This window comes from Pholcus phalangioides, unplaced genomic scaffold (assembly GCF_987345545.1).
Source record: "Pholcus phalangioides strain wild (caught in Gottingen) unplaced genomic scaffold, Ppha-v1.0 ptg000009l_1, whole genome shotgun sequence".
Classification (NCBI taxonomy): Eukaryota; Metazoa; Arthropoda; class Arachnida; order Araneae; family Pholcidae; genus Pholcus; species Pholcus phalangioides.
Genome location: NW_028301602.1, coordinates 56,064,148 through 56,083,118, shown reverse-complemented (window position 1 = coordinate 56,083,118; position 18,971 = coordinate 56,064,148). Strand labels below are relative to the sequence as shown.

Sequence of the window (18,971 nt, the reverse complement as noted above, 5' to 3'; positions counted from 1 at the left end):
TATAATGGTCATCAGATGACCTGACATCTTTTTTCAGTTGACAATGTGGACCTGGATGAATAATTAACCCCTCCTTCTTTCGTAGAAGGTTCATTGTCACTCCTCTTCTGAATTCCAAATTCGAAATAAAATCTGCTTCAAAACAACTCTGAATGAATTATCCCACCGTGCTATATGGCAAATCTTTTCAAATGAAATCCAGAGCTGAGGTTTGTGATCGGACTCTAGAAAGAATTTTTTTATCCCATGCATTGTTTTTTTTTCGGATTGCTTAAAACTGCCTTTTCTTGAAACCTTCACACGAGTGTTGCACTTTTTTCTGCCCTACATTTTTTTAAAAACGCGTTACGGGAATTTGTGATACCTCATCCTCGATGTTGCAAAATATATATCTAGCATTCCACATGCATCAGTTGGAACTGTTGTCACTAGATCATTTTCAACAATAACATCATCAACATCCACCACAGCCGCTGTGGTGGTCGAGTGGTTATAGTGACGGACTCGCGATGCGAGGATCCGGGTTCGAACCCCACAGTGGTGGTCGGCTGAAGTTGGTTTTCTGTGGTTCCCAACTTCAAGGCGCAAATGCAAGCAACAGTCCTACAACGATAAATCATTCAATCATAACACTTAGTTAGAAAAACACTCATAGTTAGAAAAACTGGTGGCAGATGGCAGCACTACACATAACAAGCATTACAGAGAAACAAAAAACTTCACGTCAGGTTTCACTACACGTACACACACATTCCCGCATGTACCGATTCGTTGGGGGTTCCGCGCGGGGGGGGGGGTGCATGTGTGGTGTAGCAGTAGTAGGTAGGGCCTCCAAAAAATGGCTCGGGATCCATGATGTTCTTAAGTCAGCCACCTCGTTGGGCAATTTGCCTGTTGTTGCGTTGTATTTGTATTTGTATCATCCATGATGTTCCCATTTTCATTAGCAAGTAATTGGCATATATATACGAGTTATAAATATCCTACTAATTATGTATATATATCTAAATGTTTCTAAATATCCTACAGCTTCTTCTAATGTGAGATATCTTCCAGACATGGTTACATACAGCTGAACATAAAAAGACTACGATTACCAATCACGGTTTGATTAGTCTGCAGTTCACAAAAACATGTATTTCCAAGAATGCAAGAATAAAAAGTACCCAACCAATATAAATAAAACAATTCACCCCCCAGAAAGCACATTCCTCTGCTTCGTATTACCCAGAATTCGCCCTCATACACATGTTGAATGATGACACTAGAATGCCTTCAAAATTGAAATTTTGGCGAAATGGGAAAAAAATGCCCCAAAAATTTCAAAATTCTGTCAAAAAAGATTAAATTAACATGAAGTTTCCGAATTTATTTCAAAAAATACTTTGAACTTTTCTCTATATATGATAAAAGACCGGAAATATTTGAATCAATTTTTATCTGATATTTTTGCAAATAAAAACTATGTTCTATTTATATAACATTGGCCTTTAAACGGTTAAAATCAATGCCATGGCATTCTTTGAATCAGGTCAACCATCCACTGTTCGCAGTGAAATCCCCTTGACTTTTTGCGAAATCTTTTGCTTTCTCTTGAATTATTGGTCCTGATCATGGGATTCAGTGAGATCGGGCAGATTTCAACCACAAAAGAGTTGCTTCTTCTACATTGATGAAGTCTGATTTTCTTATATGTTTTCTGCTTGGTTCATAAGAAATTCAAATGCTGACAAAAAAAATTCCTTATTTTTAGCAAATGTTGAAATAGTGTTCCGTGTAACTCTATATTCTATGGCGAGTTCACTCAGAGTTTTACCTGATTCTAGTTTTTTTTAAGTTTCAGCTTTTGATTTCAAATTATGAAGTTTGCGTGGAGCCATTTCATTCATGGCCGTTGATACTTATGATGGAAACCAAATGACATATTCAGCCTCTAACCAGGCTTTAGCTCTTTTTCGTTTACTCTTTTTCCATGAAATCATGAAACTAAATTCTGCCGAAAACATTCTTCACAACAAACAGTATCAAAATGCCCAATAGATAAGATTTTTATCCCTGTTGGGTGTTAACACTATCCACACTTTTTTTTTACCATGAGAAGAATAAAAGACCTTTCATGGAAATGCCACTAAAATTATAAGCCGGCCAAGAGGTTTCAAACATTCATTCTTCATATGTACAGCTCCATCCCCAACTCATAAAATGAACACATCAAATAGAACATTGAAACAAAGGATTCTTGAAATATCCATGAACAATGTCGAAAAATTCTTAGAACTGGTAACATGAGCAATTGTAAAAGCCAGTTGCGGTATAGGGACAAAAATCGTAGTTGACTTAAGTGAAGTTAAGCCAAGCATGTGTCGAGATAGAGAGTTTTCCTTGCATTGAAATTAGTATTGTGCCAATCAAGAGAATAATAGATGTTACGTTATGTGTCGAGTTATCGAGATTTCACTGTCCAATCAGAACTCTTCCCGAACCACATTCTTACTATATGAAATGAAATATTTTTGAATGAAGGGGAGAATATGCAGGATGAATTTGAAAGGCAAGAATGGATGTATACTCTGAGTCAGATACTGGAATTTCGAACAAATAATAAAGGACCAAACCACATGTCTGCCACATGCTAATTATATTCCGATCATCAGCACTAAAACAGTGCCACCTAGTTTATGTTGTTATCAGTATCTCTTCCAGTTAATTTTTGGGCTCACTGGCATATGCAAAGGGAGAGGAGTTTGAAGTTCAGACCCTCCGCCCTTGGGCAGAGATTAAAGGAGGTTGGGAGATGAATGGGACATTTTTCATCAAAATATTTATTTCTTTGCAATATGCAATCGGAAAAGCCAGATATACGTATAATTTCACATTTATGTTCTCTAGCTTCAATTTAAACATTCTTTTGTTAAACAATTATTTATATTTGGGAAGAAATCATAAGTTTTGTGAAAAAGTCCAAATAGTCCCATCCATCCCTAAGGCAGGGATGAATGGGACAGCATTAACATTTCGGCTTTTCATTATTTAAACTCGCATCAGCTGACGCTCACTTAATATTGATAGTGGTAAAATCAAACTGAAATGTCATAAATGCTTTTACTCTTTCTGTACTCCCTTGGCATTGGGGTTTTGGCAACTTGGACACAATATCCGACTTAGAAATGTGACATATTTCGCTTTTCTCTGGATAAAAAAAACTCCATAGCTGTAAAAAAATTTTATTTAAAAATTGAACCTTGTAACTACCATTATCGCCATGAACATTTAAAACTCTTGCAATAGAAATACTTGTTAATTAGTCATCTTGAACTAATCTAAATCTTGTCTTAAAAGGCCCATACACATGTACATCTAATGGTTGTAGCCAATGAGTACAATGGAAAATAAATCATCACTAACATAATAGGCTAATGTAGATCTTGGAATGTTGTAAGCTACAGCTACACGACTCGGATTGACATTTTCTTCTCGATAACTTCTTTTACAGCATTTTCCACTTCTACAGCTGATTATTGCTGTCTATTTGTAACTTTTGTCCACTTTTGAGGCATTTCTGCATTGAAATATTTTGGGATTTGGTAAATTTTAAGTTTCCCGGGTTTATGGAGGTTCCCCTTAAATACACCATTTCGTTAACCAATAACTACGGGAAGGGATTAAAGTTATATTCAACCCCCTTTGTATTAGAGAGGACAATCTTGCTCAACAACACGGAGATAGAAGAAGTAGAAAGCTATGTATACCTGGGACAAGAAATTACCATGGACAACAGAATCATTAATGAAATAAACCAAAGGATCAGGATTTAATAGAGCACTTGTGACAAAAACTGTATAATTCTGAAGAGTCACATGCCATTATGCCTGAAAAGAAAAGTTTTAACCAGTGTGTGCTACCAGCACTGACTTATGGAGCTGAAACAGGGACACTCACAAGCAAGACGATACAAAGGCTACAGACTACACAAAGGAGCATGGACAGATGTATGTCAGGCATCACAAGGAGAGACAAAAAACGAATCACTTGGATAAGGAACCACGCAAAGGTATATGATATCATGGGAAGAATTAAACGTTTAAAATGGAAATGGGCTGGATATATTGCAAGAAGACAGGATAACAGATGGACCACAAGTATTCTGGGATTGGTACCCTCGTGGTGTTAAGCGTCCGAGAAGGCGTCCCCACGCAAGATGGATTGACGAGATCAGGAAAGTGGTAGGAGTCAACTGGTTGGCTGAAGCATCAGACAGAACAGAGTGGAAAAATTTAGAAGAGACCTTCATCCAGCAGTGGATTGAAAATGGTTGTTGTTGATGATGATATGTTAAATGTTATGTTATCAACAAACTTTGAATATGCTACACACAAAAGGACAACTGTGAATGAAAAGTGAGATTTATTGCCCCTGCATTTTTGTGGTTTATTCACAGAAAACAGCAAAACCAACCAATTCATCAACTTTTTCGGTGATCATATGGTACCAAATGCCGATGTTAGGGGCCGTTCAAGTATTACGTCATCATCGATGGGGGGGGGGAAAGGTTTCCGATTTGTTGACTTTTGATGACAAGGGGGGAGGGGGTTGGTTTGGATAATGCTTACGTCATCAACTACACTTTATGAAAATATTAGTTAGGATTCAGAGGGGCAGAGCTGATGACGAAATTTTGCTGACAAGGGGGGGAGGGGGGTCAAAAATGGCTAAAAATTTGCTTACGTAATACTTGCACGGCCCCTTATCAGACGTCCTCAGAAGAATTAAAATATTTGATTAGTTAAAAATATATTTATGGATATTTCGAGCGAAATATGAAAAAATAGCGTTGTAATGGTTACAAAATCTCCTCAAAAAATATTGTTATAGAGTGGCATGTAGAAAGCAAGTATATCGTTGTATCGAGAAGATTTTAACGTTAGACTATAGGCGATTTCAAACCAGATTTAAAAGATACAGTTGTAGAGGGATTAATCGTTTCGAGTATCGTGGAAGCGAAGTTTCACTTTGTGGGCAGAAACCCAATCTTGGCTAACTGTGAAGTTCATCTCAGCCTTTGGCTAATTTTCATCTTTTTTATAGTGGTTCTTTGTGTTTTATAAAACTCAACTTTCAATTTTCTGTAGAACCCAGAACGAATTAAACGACTTTCTATAGCAACCCATGGGGAATCACGTTTCAGCGTGTATGAGCATATATTGTAAACCGAGTTTTGCTAAACATCCCTCTTTTTTCCTCTTTTATGTAAGCAAACCAGTGACACTGGAGTTAGTGAAAATTGTTTTTTTTTGTGCAACATAAATTGTCATCTCAAAATAGGAAAAAGTGACTTGGTTTATAAATTATATACTGCAATTTGTGTGTGTTTCTAAGGCCGAGATTACACTATAAAAGTTTCATAAATGTTCTTTTCTAAAACTTTAAAAAATGCAATCAATAAGCGTATCGTAACCAATTGCCTTATTGGTTGGATTTTTTTTTTTCTCTATGAACAAATCGTTCCATTCACATCTTTGAGTGAAAACGAGATATTTTATCCAACCTCTAACGGAAACCGGTTTCTAGAACCCTTTTTCTTTTTGTTCATGAGAGAAGGCTTCTCTTAATTGCTATTATTGAGAGGATATTTACCACCAAAAATTTTGCATTACCATTTTGCATAAGTTAGTGAGAAGTGATGAAAACAGAAAAACTACGCAAGGAATGTCCTAAACCTAACGAATATTCTCTAGCCGCTGTATTGAAAGTCTTATTAGTTCTTGTGTAAACTAAAATGATTCACGATAATACAACCATGGTCATCAATATGAATATCCGTGAAATGTTGCTTTTATTCTTGTGAGTCATCGCTGTAGATCGTATTAGTGTCCAAAAGGGCCTAAAAAGAAAGAAAGTGTCCAAAAGGTGCGGATGTGAATCCTTTATCAGCATTATTATTTTTGACGCCTCTGGTCTGGGGTTTTAGGGAGAGAATATCTACCAGCCTTGGAGTGGCGCTGCCTGTACTATTCTGGTTGAAGAGAGCACGTTTCCAGCATCACTTGCTCCCTCTTTGCCCAGTTTTTATTTCCTCTCTCTTATCCCCACCCTGTCTTTTCACTATCGCATTTTCTGTATGTTTAGTTGACCTCACTTTCCCTTGGCCTCCCTCACACGTACTTGCGCATCAACCAGACCTCGTGCACTACTGTCTGTAGTATCCGACCGGCTCTCACTGACTCATTTCATTTTCTCTATTCTCTCCCTCCTTGATGACGACGACTGCGCCTGTGCCGTGACGTGATACTCGGGATTCGTCGCTGTTTTGTTGATGTGATTTCCTCGTGCTTGTTTCACGTTTTTGCGAAGGTACTAGTGTTGTTGTTGCACGTGGGTTTTACGATGAGGATCAGATGCAGCTGACAGGTTCGAATCCTCAAAATTTTGTGTTTGAGAAATGCAACATTTCAATTTGTTTAGGGTTTGAGTTTCGCCTGTGAATGATCGAATTTAGGCCAGAGCGGTCAATGCTGGACATCTATACGAAGTATAGACGTTGGTAAATTCGCACGACAGCAATGGAATGTGATGGTATCCACTCGCCGTCGGCTTTCAACCGGACTCTACCGACTAGTGCGTTGCGGCTTCGGACTGATTCCACATCGCACTCAACGAACGGCATTCTTTCTCCAAAGATCGATAAAGTTCCTAATTTTGCAGATCCGCATGCCAATGATGTAAATAGGTGCAATACTTATGGCACAGCAACTTCGGCACAAAAGTGTGATAATTCAGAGTCGGTGTCGATAGCATTTAGGGACAAGTTAGTGAGATCAAGCATATCTAAATCTTCCATTCACAGCCACGAAATGTCAAACATGTACGCGAATGGAGATGCGAATGGCTCGACCGAAAAGAACTATTCCGTCCCATCTTCTCCGCGAATGACTTCTTCCATGCAACCAGAGTCAGTGATCAACGAATGCCATATGCCATCTCATCATAACTCTCTCACCGATTGTACAAAAGCAGCTGAACTAAGGTTAGAAATGAACGGAGTTGCGTCCATTGACATTGAAGTAAAAAACACGTCCAAGCAATCTCCATCCAGCAAACCAGGGTCTGAAACTTCGTCCAGAAGTGGTGATAATAATGTCAATAAGGACGTATCTTTTGTGAATACCAATGGCCATTATACGTATGATGTAACAGATCTGGATTCCAGGCTCGGTGTTTCAAATGACCACAATGGTACTAAAGGGCCATCAACTTCCTCATCAGAAATAGCGTCTCCCCCTGCGGATGGTGTTAAGTTAACTCCTACATTATGGATAGGTGATGATCAAATGCTACTGCTTGCCGGTGCTACTCCCGCCGATGACAGCGAGGATACCAACTCGGGTACTAGTGAAAACAAGTCTTTCGAAGGTTTGCTTTCTCCCAACGGTACCAGCATACTATGGGATGAGAATACAGATTGGATACTCTTGTTTGACAACATGATTAGGTACGCGGACAGGAAGCAAAACCGCTCATCTAGGTCATGTGGATGTAAAGGTTAGTAGTGGAATTCTGTTGCATACAATAATTAAATGCAAGTCGATGGGTTTTACTTTATTACTGTTAATTGAATGGAAAATATTGCTTCAATCGTTTATTATGTATCTCACAAGTGTTTTGCGTTGAGCTTTTTAAAATTTGTTTGTTATGACTTCGTCCTTTACATGCCTTAACTTTTTCTTTTCAATCTTTCGTTGGAGTTGTGAAATCATTTCAGTTTAGTGAATTGGCTGGTAAACTGAACAAAATTGTGACATGAAAAATACTTTCTCTTCTCAATTCGTATGTATAAAAATAATCATTAGTTAATTGAAATATTTTTTCATCATACTCGTATTAAGTTCTTGCTGAGCACCCACTAGCATAAAGTGCTTCTGACGCCCCTGCATTCATGTGTGTGATGTGTGCTTAAGTGAAATGATTATCTTCTGGGAATGAAATGGTTGTTCACAATACATGACGACCTATAAAAAGATGCTATCGCAGGAAGTCCCACACCAAGAGGTTAGCGCAGCAACCTCTGTGTTAGTATAAAAAAGGCAAAATGTCAAACGTTGTCGTTCGGAATTGATAATAAATTGCAGGTCCCGGTCTAATTAGCCCTCGAATAGAGGATAAGACCGTGGTGCGACAAAAAATATCAAAATGATCAATGATGAATTTATTTGCGCCTTTATTTCATTGAGCTAAGATTAGTTCTTGTTTGTTCAATCTTTATTAATTAGTACGGTTGCATGTGAACCCTATTTAAGTACACATTTCGTTTTCCAAAATTAAATGATTTTCATTGGATGGTACAACTGATAGAATATCTCGGGAAGGAATCTATTGTAGTGCAAAGCATGAATTTTAAGGGGGGAAAAAAAAGAAAAAAACGAAACCGTTATGATATGCATCTTGACCTAAAACTAGAAAGCAGAGAATTATGATCTTCCCTTACCCTACAGTGTTAGACAAAATATTGATTGAGGTTCTATTTCTCGATAGTATGGTTGCTCATAACATTTTCAATGCTCACACACCGCAGACTAAGTACTATAAGTCACTTTTCTTTTGAATCATCGCTTCGAAACAATAAGCTAATTTCCACTTCAGTGGCGCAACTTGCATCATTTCTAAATGTTTTAGAAAACTTATAATAATTAGTGTTTTGACGTCTGGAGACGTTAGTTGCTCGGGTGACTGGCGCCTTCATGCTCTATACGCCATCGATCGGTCAGTGGCGTAGGTATATGATTTCACGGTAGACCCAATGTCTCTGGTTATTTATAGCAGTTTTTCGGATTGGAGTGCGCACGTATTTTTTATTCGAATGAAATAAAAATCCGATTTTTTTTCCGCTGCTTGAATACGGATTTCGGTCATTCCTGAACGTTATTCCTCATCACAAATTATTGACATCATCAGGAGAATGGGTAAAAAACTGGAACAAAATTTTCCTAACCGAAACCAATGACCGCGTTCACGGCTGAAAATTAGACGATGGCCGCAAAAACCTAATCAGTTACAACGTCGTCATTAGTTATGAATGTGTGAGTTTGATAACAAAAGCAAAATAATGTTTTCTATAAAAATATATTTGAGTCTTCGCAACCTTGCTTTGTCTTCCAGCGCCTTCCACCTACGCTGAATAATTGGTAGATCGATTCCTCTCATTCCAATAAGTATGCGCAGCTTTAAATAAAACGCTTCGATTTTTTTCTCTCCAGATCTAGGCTGTGTTTTAGCCAAGGAGTGTTTTGTATAATTTCTTCATAGGATTCATGTGGAACATACTACGTACTATAGTAGGTGGAAAATCGGCAGAACGTTCCACTTCACACCCCCCTTCCTCGTCTCTATCTTCTTTTACAGCCCATGACTTGTTTCTTCCTTAGCATCCCCCCCCCCCGCTCCTCGTATTGTTAAGACATAAGGTTGTTCCATTTTCCGCCCAGATGTCCTTGTGTATTACCATCATCATAATACTACCTTTTGCCTTAAGCATAGAAATTCTATGCATTGTTTTCCGTGGAAAAATGTCTTTTGCCACAACTCAATTCAGTGTTAGAGTTTTTAGGTTTATAGGCAGATGGGGGAGGGGGTGTCTCTCTCTGAAATAATAATGTACGCGCTGTTCCTCTAATACTAATTTTTCTTCTATTTCATCAGTTGTTTTTTTCTTTCTTTTCCTGTAGACATTGTTATCATCCTGTTGTTCTCCTGTTCAGAATGTTATTATGAGCTTGTTGTATTGTGTTTTGACGTTCGTATCATTTTGGATGGAAGGTCTTTTTAGTGGTTCTCCAGCAATATTTTTTCTTTCATATCGAGATTCCGTTGTGTCTCCTCCGTGCTGTACAGTTTATTTCATAAGTGATTGGCAACCTGTAAATGCTTGTCAAAAAAGTTTTTTTGCTATTGTATAAATACATGTTTGTTTCAAAAAATTCCAAAAACTTGCTATTGAAGTTAGCAATCACAAATTTACAGTATGGCTGTAATTTGCATTTCCATCTTCAACCTCTTTCGCGAGCACCATAGTACTCCTTGAAGCACCAAGGGTGCTCAGTACTCGTGTCCGATTTCGTGCTCGCGAGCACTTGATCAGCGCTTTCAGTAAACACCCTGCAAAAATTTCATTCAAAGATTACAATTTTGCTGATTTCAGGTATAGTTACAGTTCGTGTGAAACTCCTTGGCTAGCCGCATTTGGTTCCCAGGTCGAAAGGTCTGCACCCTTGGTTTATATGGAGTGAAAGTACTGTGTGTATAAATGGTGAGCGAATGTGGGCTAAAAAGACGTACTACAGTACCTTTTGATGCCAAGCTCAGTCTATTTTTCATATTTGGTAATAACGAATCTGCAAGCCATTGGATGTCTAAATGTAAAACTTTTTCTGTTGTGGGTCTGATTAAGGCTGTATCTATAGAATGCTGAAATAGCGCTTCTTGGATTAGGGCAGGCTTTGAGGAAACAATCATTTATGTCTTTTTAAAAAGGGAAGTCTTCAAACAATGATGAAACAGAGATGGATGATGATTTTAGGCTTTCTGGATATTATGCCGAGGTGAACAGGAAAAAAGTGTCATTTCTCTCTACCGGCAATCAAACCCAGGACCTCTTGCAGACCAGGTCCGTAGTGATTTCCATGATGGAACAGATCATGCGCCTGATGCAGACCAATGAAGCTCCGGGATAATTTGCGGTTGCCTGAGGTGATTCGCTGTGTTTGTCGAGCAAAGACATTTTTTTTAATAGTACTTGCAAATGCGTAAAACCTTGTTCTATTAGACACGGTTTCTACTTGCTACTGTGAGTGTTTTCTTAAAAGGAGGAACCGGATGGGGGAATCATTCGCACCTCGAAGAACAGCAAATCAATTTCACAGCTGTCAAGAAACGCAAACTCAATCCAATCAGTGGGCGATCATAAAAGTTTTTCTTGGTCGTTCTTTGAGTGGAGGTAATTTTGGATCAGCTTTAGTTCAAATCCGGAGAAAAGAAAATGTGTATTTTATTTGTTGCATCCTAGAGGTTCAGTTAGCCTTCATTAGTGCAGCCACTGTTTTAGTATTCCTACTTTCAGATCCGATGGATACTTTGTGCTTGTCCCGAATATTTTTATGTTATGAATCTTGTGTGTGAAACTGATCAATAACTCATGACCTTCATGCTGATATTGTATTGCTTATTTCCAGCGTTATATATTTTTCCAGGGTGCTGTTGACCTTCTTTCACTGTGAAAAATTTACGTCTTAGTTCCGGTAGGTTTGAATTCACTACATTTGACTTTACACATTCATGCGTGATTGTACTGATATCGTCATAAAAATGAGTGAGCGGGCTGGTGAATAGGTTTTTGTATAGTTGGTGTAATCTTCTATAGGTAGAAATTCGTGAGGGAAAACTAACTCATCGTTTTAGTTGATGCTTCATTACTTCACATGGGAAGGAATGAAACTCGTTTCATCCGTCTTTTTTCTTTTCTTGTTTTTTGCTCACTTGGCGCAAAAGGGTGTCTTGGAGCTAAAGGGAGTGATATTGCCAATGCAGTAATACGTACCCGCATATCCGTATGATGCGAAAAATTCTGAATTTTTACTTTTTTTGGTATTTGATCCAAAAAAGTATAATACTTGATAAAGTATTGAAGAGAGAAAACATATTTTTGCGCCATTAAAATTACTGGTATAGTTTGGTAACTTTTAATTTAGCTTATAAATTATATGTTATTTACTTCAAAAAGCAACACAAATGTAACATGAAAAACGATTCATGGAAGGAGTAGTCTTATTTTTATGAATGTCAAGTTAAATCGCTATTCCCCTTTTGAAATGCTACGCGATGCAAGGTTTTTCAAAAAAAAAAGAAACACTGGTTCATTCACATACCACAAATACAAGAGAAATGGTGAACTTGCAAAATTATTTTAATGACTCACAGCCTACTGTTTCTTTACATAAGGAAAAATCGCATCACTTCCTGTTTTCAGACAATGCCACAAGCACGAGTGAATTTCGACATAGATGCCGCTGAGACGACGCATCCTATTTGTTTCACATTTCAGCTTTTGTCAAATTTCGCATGCGTTACTGCCGAAATTCGGGCCGTTGCTATGACATTCTTACGGTAGGAGTCAATGACTGTGTTCATGGTCTAAGTCTGCACTTCGTCTATGGCTGAAAATTTGCAAATTCTTTATTTATAGTTGAACCAGTGGTTCCTAAAGTGTGGGTCGCGTTATGATAAACTAGGATATCGCAAGGAAATTTGCTAAATAAAAAGTTGATAGTCATTTTCATCTTTCGCAACCTTAAATACAGTAAAAGTCCGTTATAACGAGATCTCACAATCATAGGGGGAAATTGTCATTATGACGGGACTTCTCGTAAAAAGCGATTTTTTTTTGTTCTGTCGGAAATGTTTTTTTAGAAAATTCCTGCAAAATCTGCATTATAATCGGCTTGTAACTCATTTTGTTCTAATATAAGTTATTGAACAGAACTCCAGGCGTGAAATTGCTTTTTAGTTTCACAGCAGTTTGTTCCCTAAGATGTTTTTGCATAGAATTTCGTTTTCTCAAAACTAGTTAGTGAGCTGACCAAACAATTGAAATTCCCACCACTCAATTTTATGGCTGTATGAATCATTTAACATTCATATTCTGATTGGAAAGTTTTTTTTAGCACGATTTGTTCAGTTGTTTGGAAACGACTTTAGACTGCAAGTCTGGTCAAATAAGCCCTGACAGTGACCGTGGTATCTCAGTTAATGGGAATAAAATCGTTTCATTGTCATCTCTCTCTCTCTGCCATCGACTCTCGAATTTTTTTAATATCAATATATCAAAAAAAATTCGATAGTCAATGGCAGTGCAGTGACTCTCATTTTGAATTAAGCTGAATGAGCGGACTATAGCAAGAGGTGAAACGCGAAGGACGGGGTGGGCTCACCGTTAAAATTTTCGTCCAAAAAAGTGGGGGGGGGTGTGTCGATTAAATTCCTATTTAGTGTGTGGCATTTTGGAAAAGTTTGGTAAACACTGCGTTATTCTTTGATTTGCGTACTTGATTCTCGTACTCGATTTTGCTTGACATGACCATGTAAGATAAACTCACTGGATCGTATTAGAAGTTCGAAAGCATACTAAACTTTTATATGAATGGAAAAGTGTTTAGAAAAGTCAAAAAGTTTATCATTTCCTTGTTTCACGGCTTCTTAAGTAAAAATTAGTTTATTTTGTACGAGAATTCCTACGTGTGTGATCCGGTCTGAAGCACCAAAGTTTTTAAAATTACAATCTCATCGTTTCATGGAGTTGAAATCTGTTACGCTGTTCACTTCCTAGTTAAGTTCTTATTGTTCTTTGCTTTGTCTGTATGTTGAAATACAAGTAATATAGGTCTTATGAAATTAATTTCTTTATTATTCTTCCCAATCTCACATTTTGTTAATCATAATACTATTTTTTTTTCCTGCTGGTTGTGGTGATAAATCATTGTGACAGTTCTTTTCCGCCTTTGTCGAAGTCTCAGCCTTTAAAAAAAAACATAATGTTTTCATTTTAAACATTTTGATTAAGGGGTATGCTTGATTATGAGTTTGCTTTAATGATTTTCTAAATGTATCGTTTCTTTTGCGATTGTTATTTTGCGCGGACGCGCGTATGTGTGTTTCAGACATGTCATTAATTAGTACGTATATGAAAATGTCGATTCCAGGTTTGCATCATCATCATCGTCGACGTACGTCATTGAAGGCTCATTGCTGCAACATTTATAACAGGCACGCGTTCCTGCATTGCCTTGAGAGAGAATTAACAGTCGTTTATACGTAGTACGAACATGAAAACGTGACCGTGACTTTTGATGTCGAGCAACGTCGAGAATCTAGTTGCTTATTATTCGCCTGAGTTCGTCACGAAAATCATGTTTTAGAGACATTATCATATTTCCGTATGAGGCTTGTGTGAAACTATCTTGCTCATCTCCGTCATTCTACTGAAATCAGCGATTTTCGAGTTTTGTAAATGTTGTGAAGTCGAGATGAGGCGAAGCTTTATGTTTTGAGGGCTGCGATTTTTTTCTTCTGTCCAGAAAAAAAATCCATGAATTATTTCATATGTGTGCTAAGTCTCTTCTAGAGAAATATCGTGTTTTGGCCTGGGCTATTAATTTTTTTTTTCTCTTTCGAATTTGTTTGGATTTGTTTTTCATTGCGCATTTAGCTCAGTAGTAACCGCTGTGTGTTAATCCGCCTAAAAATCAAGCTAGGTTATATGAATTTACCATAAAAACATTTTGTAAGATTTTCATTATGCCCACAGGAATATAAAATTTAACGCGTTAATTGCGAAAATATTGAAAGATCCGTTCTAAGAAAAATGTGAATTAGTTGTTCATAACTTACGATTTGAGTTATTGATAAAAAATTTGCTGAATGATCTATTCTTATTTGGTTAGCAATTATTTTTTACTTTAAACTTTTCTTTTACATTGCCTAGAAAAAACGCTTATGTAATACGCTACCGATATACTCTTTAAAACGTTAAAATATAAACTCTTGTAACTTATATCTTTGTGTGTACGTAATCAAATCATAATGAGAAAAGATTGAGTAGGAGCGTGATATTTTTTTTCCTTCTAACTTTTGGCCTATAAACAACTAGAGAGTGTATTAATTGTTGAAATAGTTTCTTCTTATCGATAACGTATTTTAGCTCTTATTACACGGGTAATTTTGTTCATCAATTGCTCTAATGTCTGAAATCTTTTGCTTTCAAGTTCTTCGTGTTTGGTAATTTTTTTCGTGTGGAATGTTGAAGTTTTTGATTGCAATCGATTTTATTTAGTACATTTCTTCATTTTTGGTTTACTATTTCATAGTTAATCGGCTCGAATTGTAATTAGTATTTTTTCCCCTTTGACTGATTTACCTCTCCATGAGACGCTAAATCAGTTGTGAAGATTAATCTATTTCTTCATTTTTTTAAACAGATTTCACCGATCCAATTATTAATGAGAAATGCTGATTAAGTTAAGCTAGAAATCATGCTTTTTTAGTTTTCGCATGGTACTATTTTTTCTTGATAGATGTTTGTTGAAACGTGTTGACCCCAATTTTCTGTCGGTATTTTAATTTGTTTACCGAAATATTAATTTGTTTCTTAATTTTTGGTCGGCTTGGCAGGCCAGGGCCCCCCCCCGTGCCCCTCACCCCACTTGCGCCTCTGGGTGTAGGATGTAGAATATAAAAGTCCCTATTCAAAGCTGTATAATTTTGTATTGAACATTTTTTTTCTTAAATCAGAAACACGAAATCAGCTGAATAAAAGTGCGTTTTGTGCGCACGTTTATTGCCTCGCGTCTTGAATTTGTGAAAAACAGTAATGGCTTGAGAAATAAAAAAAAACGCTGATTCACGTCCTTCCGTCGACAATGTGTTAATTTACTTTGCTCAGACTATAGTTTGCCCAGACAGAGATCCTTTGCTGTGCTAGAATCACCTTTAGGAGTTTACCCGATATCCGTAAATCAAAATTTAAGTTTTAAATTTGAGAAAAGACTCACAAAATCCCAGTAGAATAGTTTTGTTTGAATCTAGTAGGTTCGTGAGAGATAATAGTCGTTTATTTAAGCACAGTTGGCGATCTCTTGAAAATTCATTTTGGCTTAGTTAGTTTGATAAAACGACTTCGAATTAGTAATGTTTGTTGCCACAACGGTGGTTTTCGTTGCCGAGTTCTAGTCTTGGTTGCAAATGAATTGCAAGAACATAGGAATGATTAAAAAAAGAAAATTATTCATGGTGAAGACTACCTCCAGACGTTATCGTTTTCCTTATAAGTAGAAGTACACCTGAAGCTGATGAATAATGTATCGAGTCGTTTTATGGGTGGAATCGTCGCTGCGCTGTGGGTCTGTTTATTTCATTTTACTTCGCTATGTGCATACACACTATGGTCCATTGCTGCTTTTCAGCTGGATTGATGTGACGGACCTTTGTATCATTTTCACACTTCCTCATTCCATCAACGGACAATCGCACGCAACTTGAGCATTTTTCTTCATGTTTTCGTCCGCGCACTATGACCAGGAAATTTTTATTTTATTTTTTTTCAATAGATATATATATATATATATATATATATGTTACACTCTTATTTTCTTTTGTTTCACTGAGTGAGTTATTGGTCGAGCGATTGGGGCGTTTCGTGTGTGTGGGTGTGCATAGCACACTTAGTTCTATTATTGTATCGTGAGCCGCAGAAATATGGTTTAGAGAGAGGGTTAGCATAACGTGGACGAATTCGAAAGCAAACTGTGCAACATTGGTAATCGCAGTCACAAGAAAGGGTCCAAAGGTGTCATCCTCAAAAAGTTTGGAAAAAATTACCACTAATTCTACTCATTCAAATACCCCAAAAAATATATAAATATCCGTCAGAATTATTATGGGTCACTCAAAAAAAAATGGAAATATTAATATGTTGAACGCCAATAGAGGCTAAGAATGAAATTAAAAATCCCGCAACCCTAAAGTGATAGAACGACGTCAATCAAACAACACAAGGTTAGATACATCATACTACATACAGTGAAAGAGAGAAGAAAAATTGTTTCTGGGGAAAAAAACCCTTTCCTTGTCTGACAAATAAGATAGGCTATTTTCAGTGACTCTAAATCAGTGGTTCTCAACCGGTGCTCCGCGGCCGCTCTAGGGAAGAAAAAAAAATATAAATATTTTTAAATAGTAAAAATAAATCAGTAACTTTAATGAATAATTAAAAAAGGGCTCTGCGAGTCAAAAAAGGTTGAGAACCGCTGCTCTAAATCAAAGAAGTTGACTCTTTTATGCGCTATGCCAAAGCCTCCTAAACTGTGCTGGGGTTTTTTATAGTCTGTATATCTGCGGAACTTTGGCCCTCTGCTAAGCCACTCCATGAAAAGTCGCCCCTACCGACACATCGTCGCTAGTTGCGATGCATCAGAAATCAGTTCTCTATAGAAATTATTCTAATGCATTCATAGTTTGAAAATTATTGAAATCTTTTCCCCAATGTTTTTTAATAATCAATTTTTTTCTCCCTGATATGGTGTCCCTCCTATAGTGGCATCCGTGTGGCCGCACAACCCTGGAGCGTCTCCTTAATGATGGCTTTGCTTCTCGGAAACCCGGGATTGATCTCGGTTTTTCTCTTATTCCAGTTTCCGATTTGGAAGATGAAAAGTAAAAACAAGAAAAGTAATTACTTTTTTGATGAGTCTGTTTTAAGTCTCTGGTCATTTTTTGGAATCAGTGATTATATCTAGTTCAGTTTTTTCAATAAAAATCTTAAAACGCCTAGTGGAAGAAGACAACCACCCCGCACTTCCGAGCTGAGATAATAGCTTTTTTTATAGTAAAGAAGCCCCCTGTCTGAGAAAATCCTGTGTACGCTACTGCATATTATATATATATATACTTTTTGATAAAAAATTGTATTTAGAGCCAAATTTTAAAGTACTACAAAACTGATAAATGGTGTCTCAAAAATAACTTTTTTTGCTTCGAAAATCATTTCCCTTCTTGAAAAATCATTTTTTTAATTTTTCATCCTTGCGATAGAGAAAACCAATGGTTTGGAATACACGATGCACATTGCTGTCGAACTGATTACTTCTGGAAAAGCCTTGAATTCATAGTGTACATTTTTTTGACAATTTTTTTTCAACTCCCAATCAGTCAAACAAGAAGAAAGTGTTGGTTGATCGGCAGCAGCACGTGTTACTTGTTTAAATTTTACTATGGGGCTATTGATGTTAGAACGGACACGTTATGTCAAAATTTTCCTCTATGGTAACGTCATTAGGCATACTTTTTCGTCATATTTTACGCCGTGTGTGCACGTACACTGGTAAAATTATTGTATTTTATCGTGTATGAGGAACCCTCGTGTGTACAAAACCGACTGATTTTTTAGGTTTAAAACTTGGAAAAAGTTGAAAAAGCTATATCTATAATACTATCCTCACATTTGTGAGAAATTCCCTATATTTTTGGGACTCAATTTTGGTCAAAAAGGGGCCCTTTATACTCGTAAAATACGGTATGTAGTAGTACACGTAGAATAAACAACAAATCCCTGTACACAGATTTTCTGTTGAATTTTGTATTTGGTTTTCAGCCACTCTAAATTTGTGTGCCGTTATTTTTAAAATCATGTTTTTTTACTTTCAATTTTCGCTTACACTATTTTAGTGCACAGTATTGAATAAAATTTTTGTTACTGGCGAGACTTGTCACGTGTGCTTATATTTCCGCATTAAGCACATTTCCCCTTCCATGCATCCGAATTTCCCTTGACTCGCTTCTCAGATTGGAACAAGTTCGTCGGAAATAAGTATCCCTCTGTGAAATACGTTCACAGAGGGATACGTTCACATATTATTTCGTTTTGATTAATTTTTACCTATCGAATTTTTTTCTCCATGAAATTGTCAAAATTTTCGTGTGTCACAGATATAAATTTGAACGTCTCTCTTATAGTTATGTTCTGGCAATTTCTTAACAGGTGCATATTGAATGTTTTTCTAAAATTTTTTACTCTGACTATAGGCTATAAAACATTTAAATTGAAGCCTTGGCTGACTTCGCCATTTGTTTTCATCTCAGTTATCACAGCAGGAATTAGGCACCCAGGTGAGTTAATGGCGATCCATAAATGGAATCTCGCGTTAATTTTCCGCCATTCCAAGCGTATGAAGTCATCTCAGCAAGTGGTCAAAAAGATAGAAAAAACAATTGAAGCGAGTGTGCTCATGTTTTATATCAGCATTCAAATAGGCACTCTTTCTTTACCTTTTAAGGATCAAAGCCATGGCAACATCAGCCGAATTACCGGATGGACGGGATATGGTAGAGGGTGGAGAATTGATTCGATTGCCTTGAAAGGGGGAAAATACAGT

The 18,971-nt window shown here is 37.0% G+C and overlaps 1 protein-coding gene across 8 annotated transcripts in view; it reads left to right on the top strand.

The window, feature by feature from the left end:
- chb (CLIP-associating protein) overlaps positions 1-18,971 on the top strand; it is a 155,769-nt gene that overhangs the window by 33,369 nt on the left and 103,429 nt on the right. For 5 of the 8 annotated variants that reach the window (XM_089236584.1, XM_089236582.1, XM_089236583.1 and 2 more), the window contains exon 1: positions 6,118-7,539. The exons of 2 other annotated variants lie outside the window; for them this stretch is intronic. In XM_089236584.1, the coding sequence (XP_089092710.1) occupies positions 6,561-7,539 (979 nt within the window). In that variant the 5' untranslated portion in view covers positions 6,118-6,560. Of the gene's footprint in view, positions 1-6,116; positions 7,540-18,971 lie in introns of those variants that run through there. One more of the 8 variants, XM_089236586.1, reaches the window with a different exon arrangement.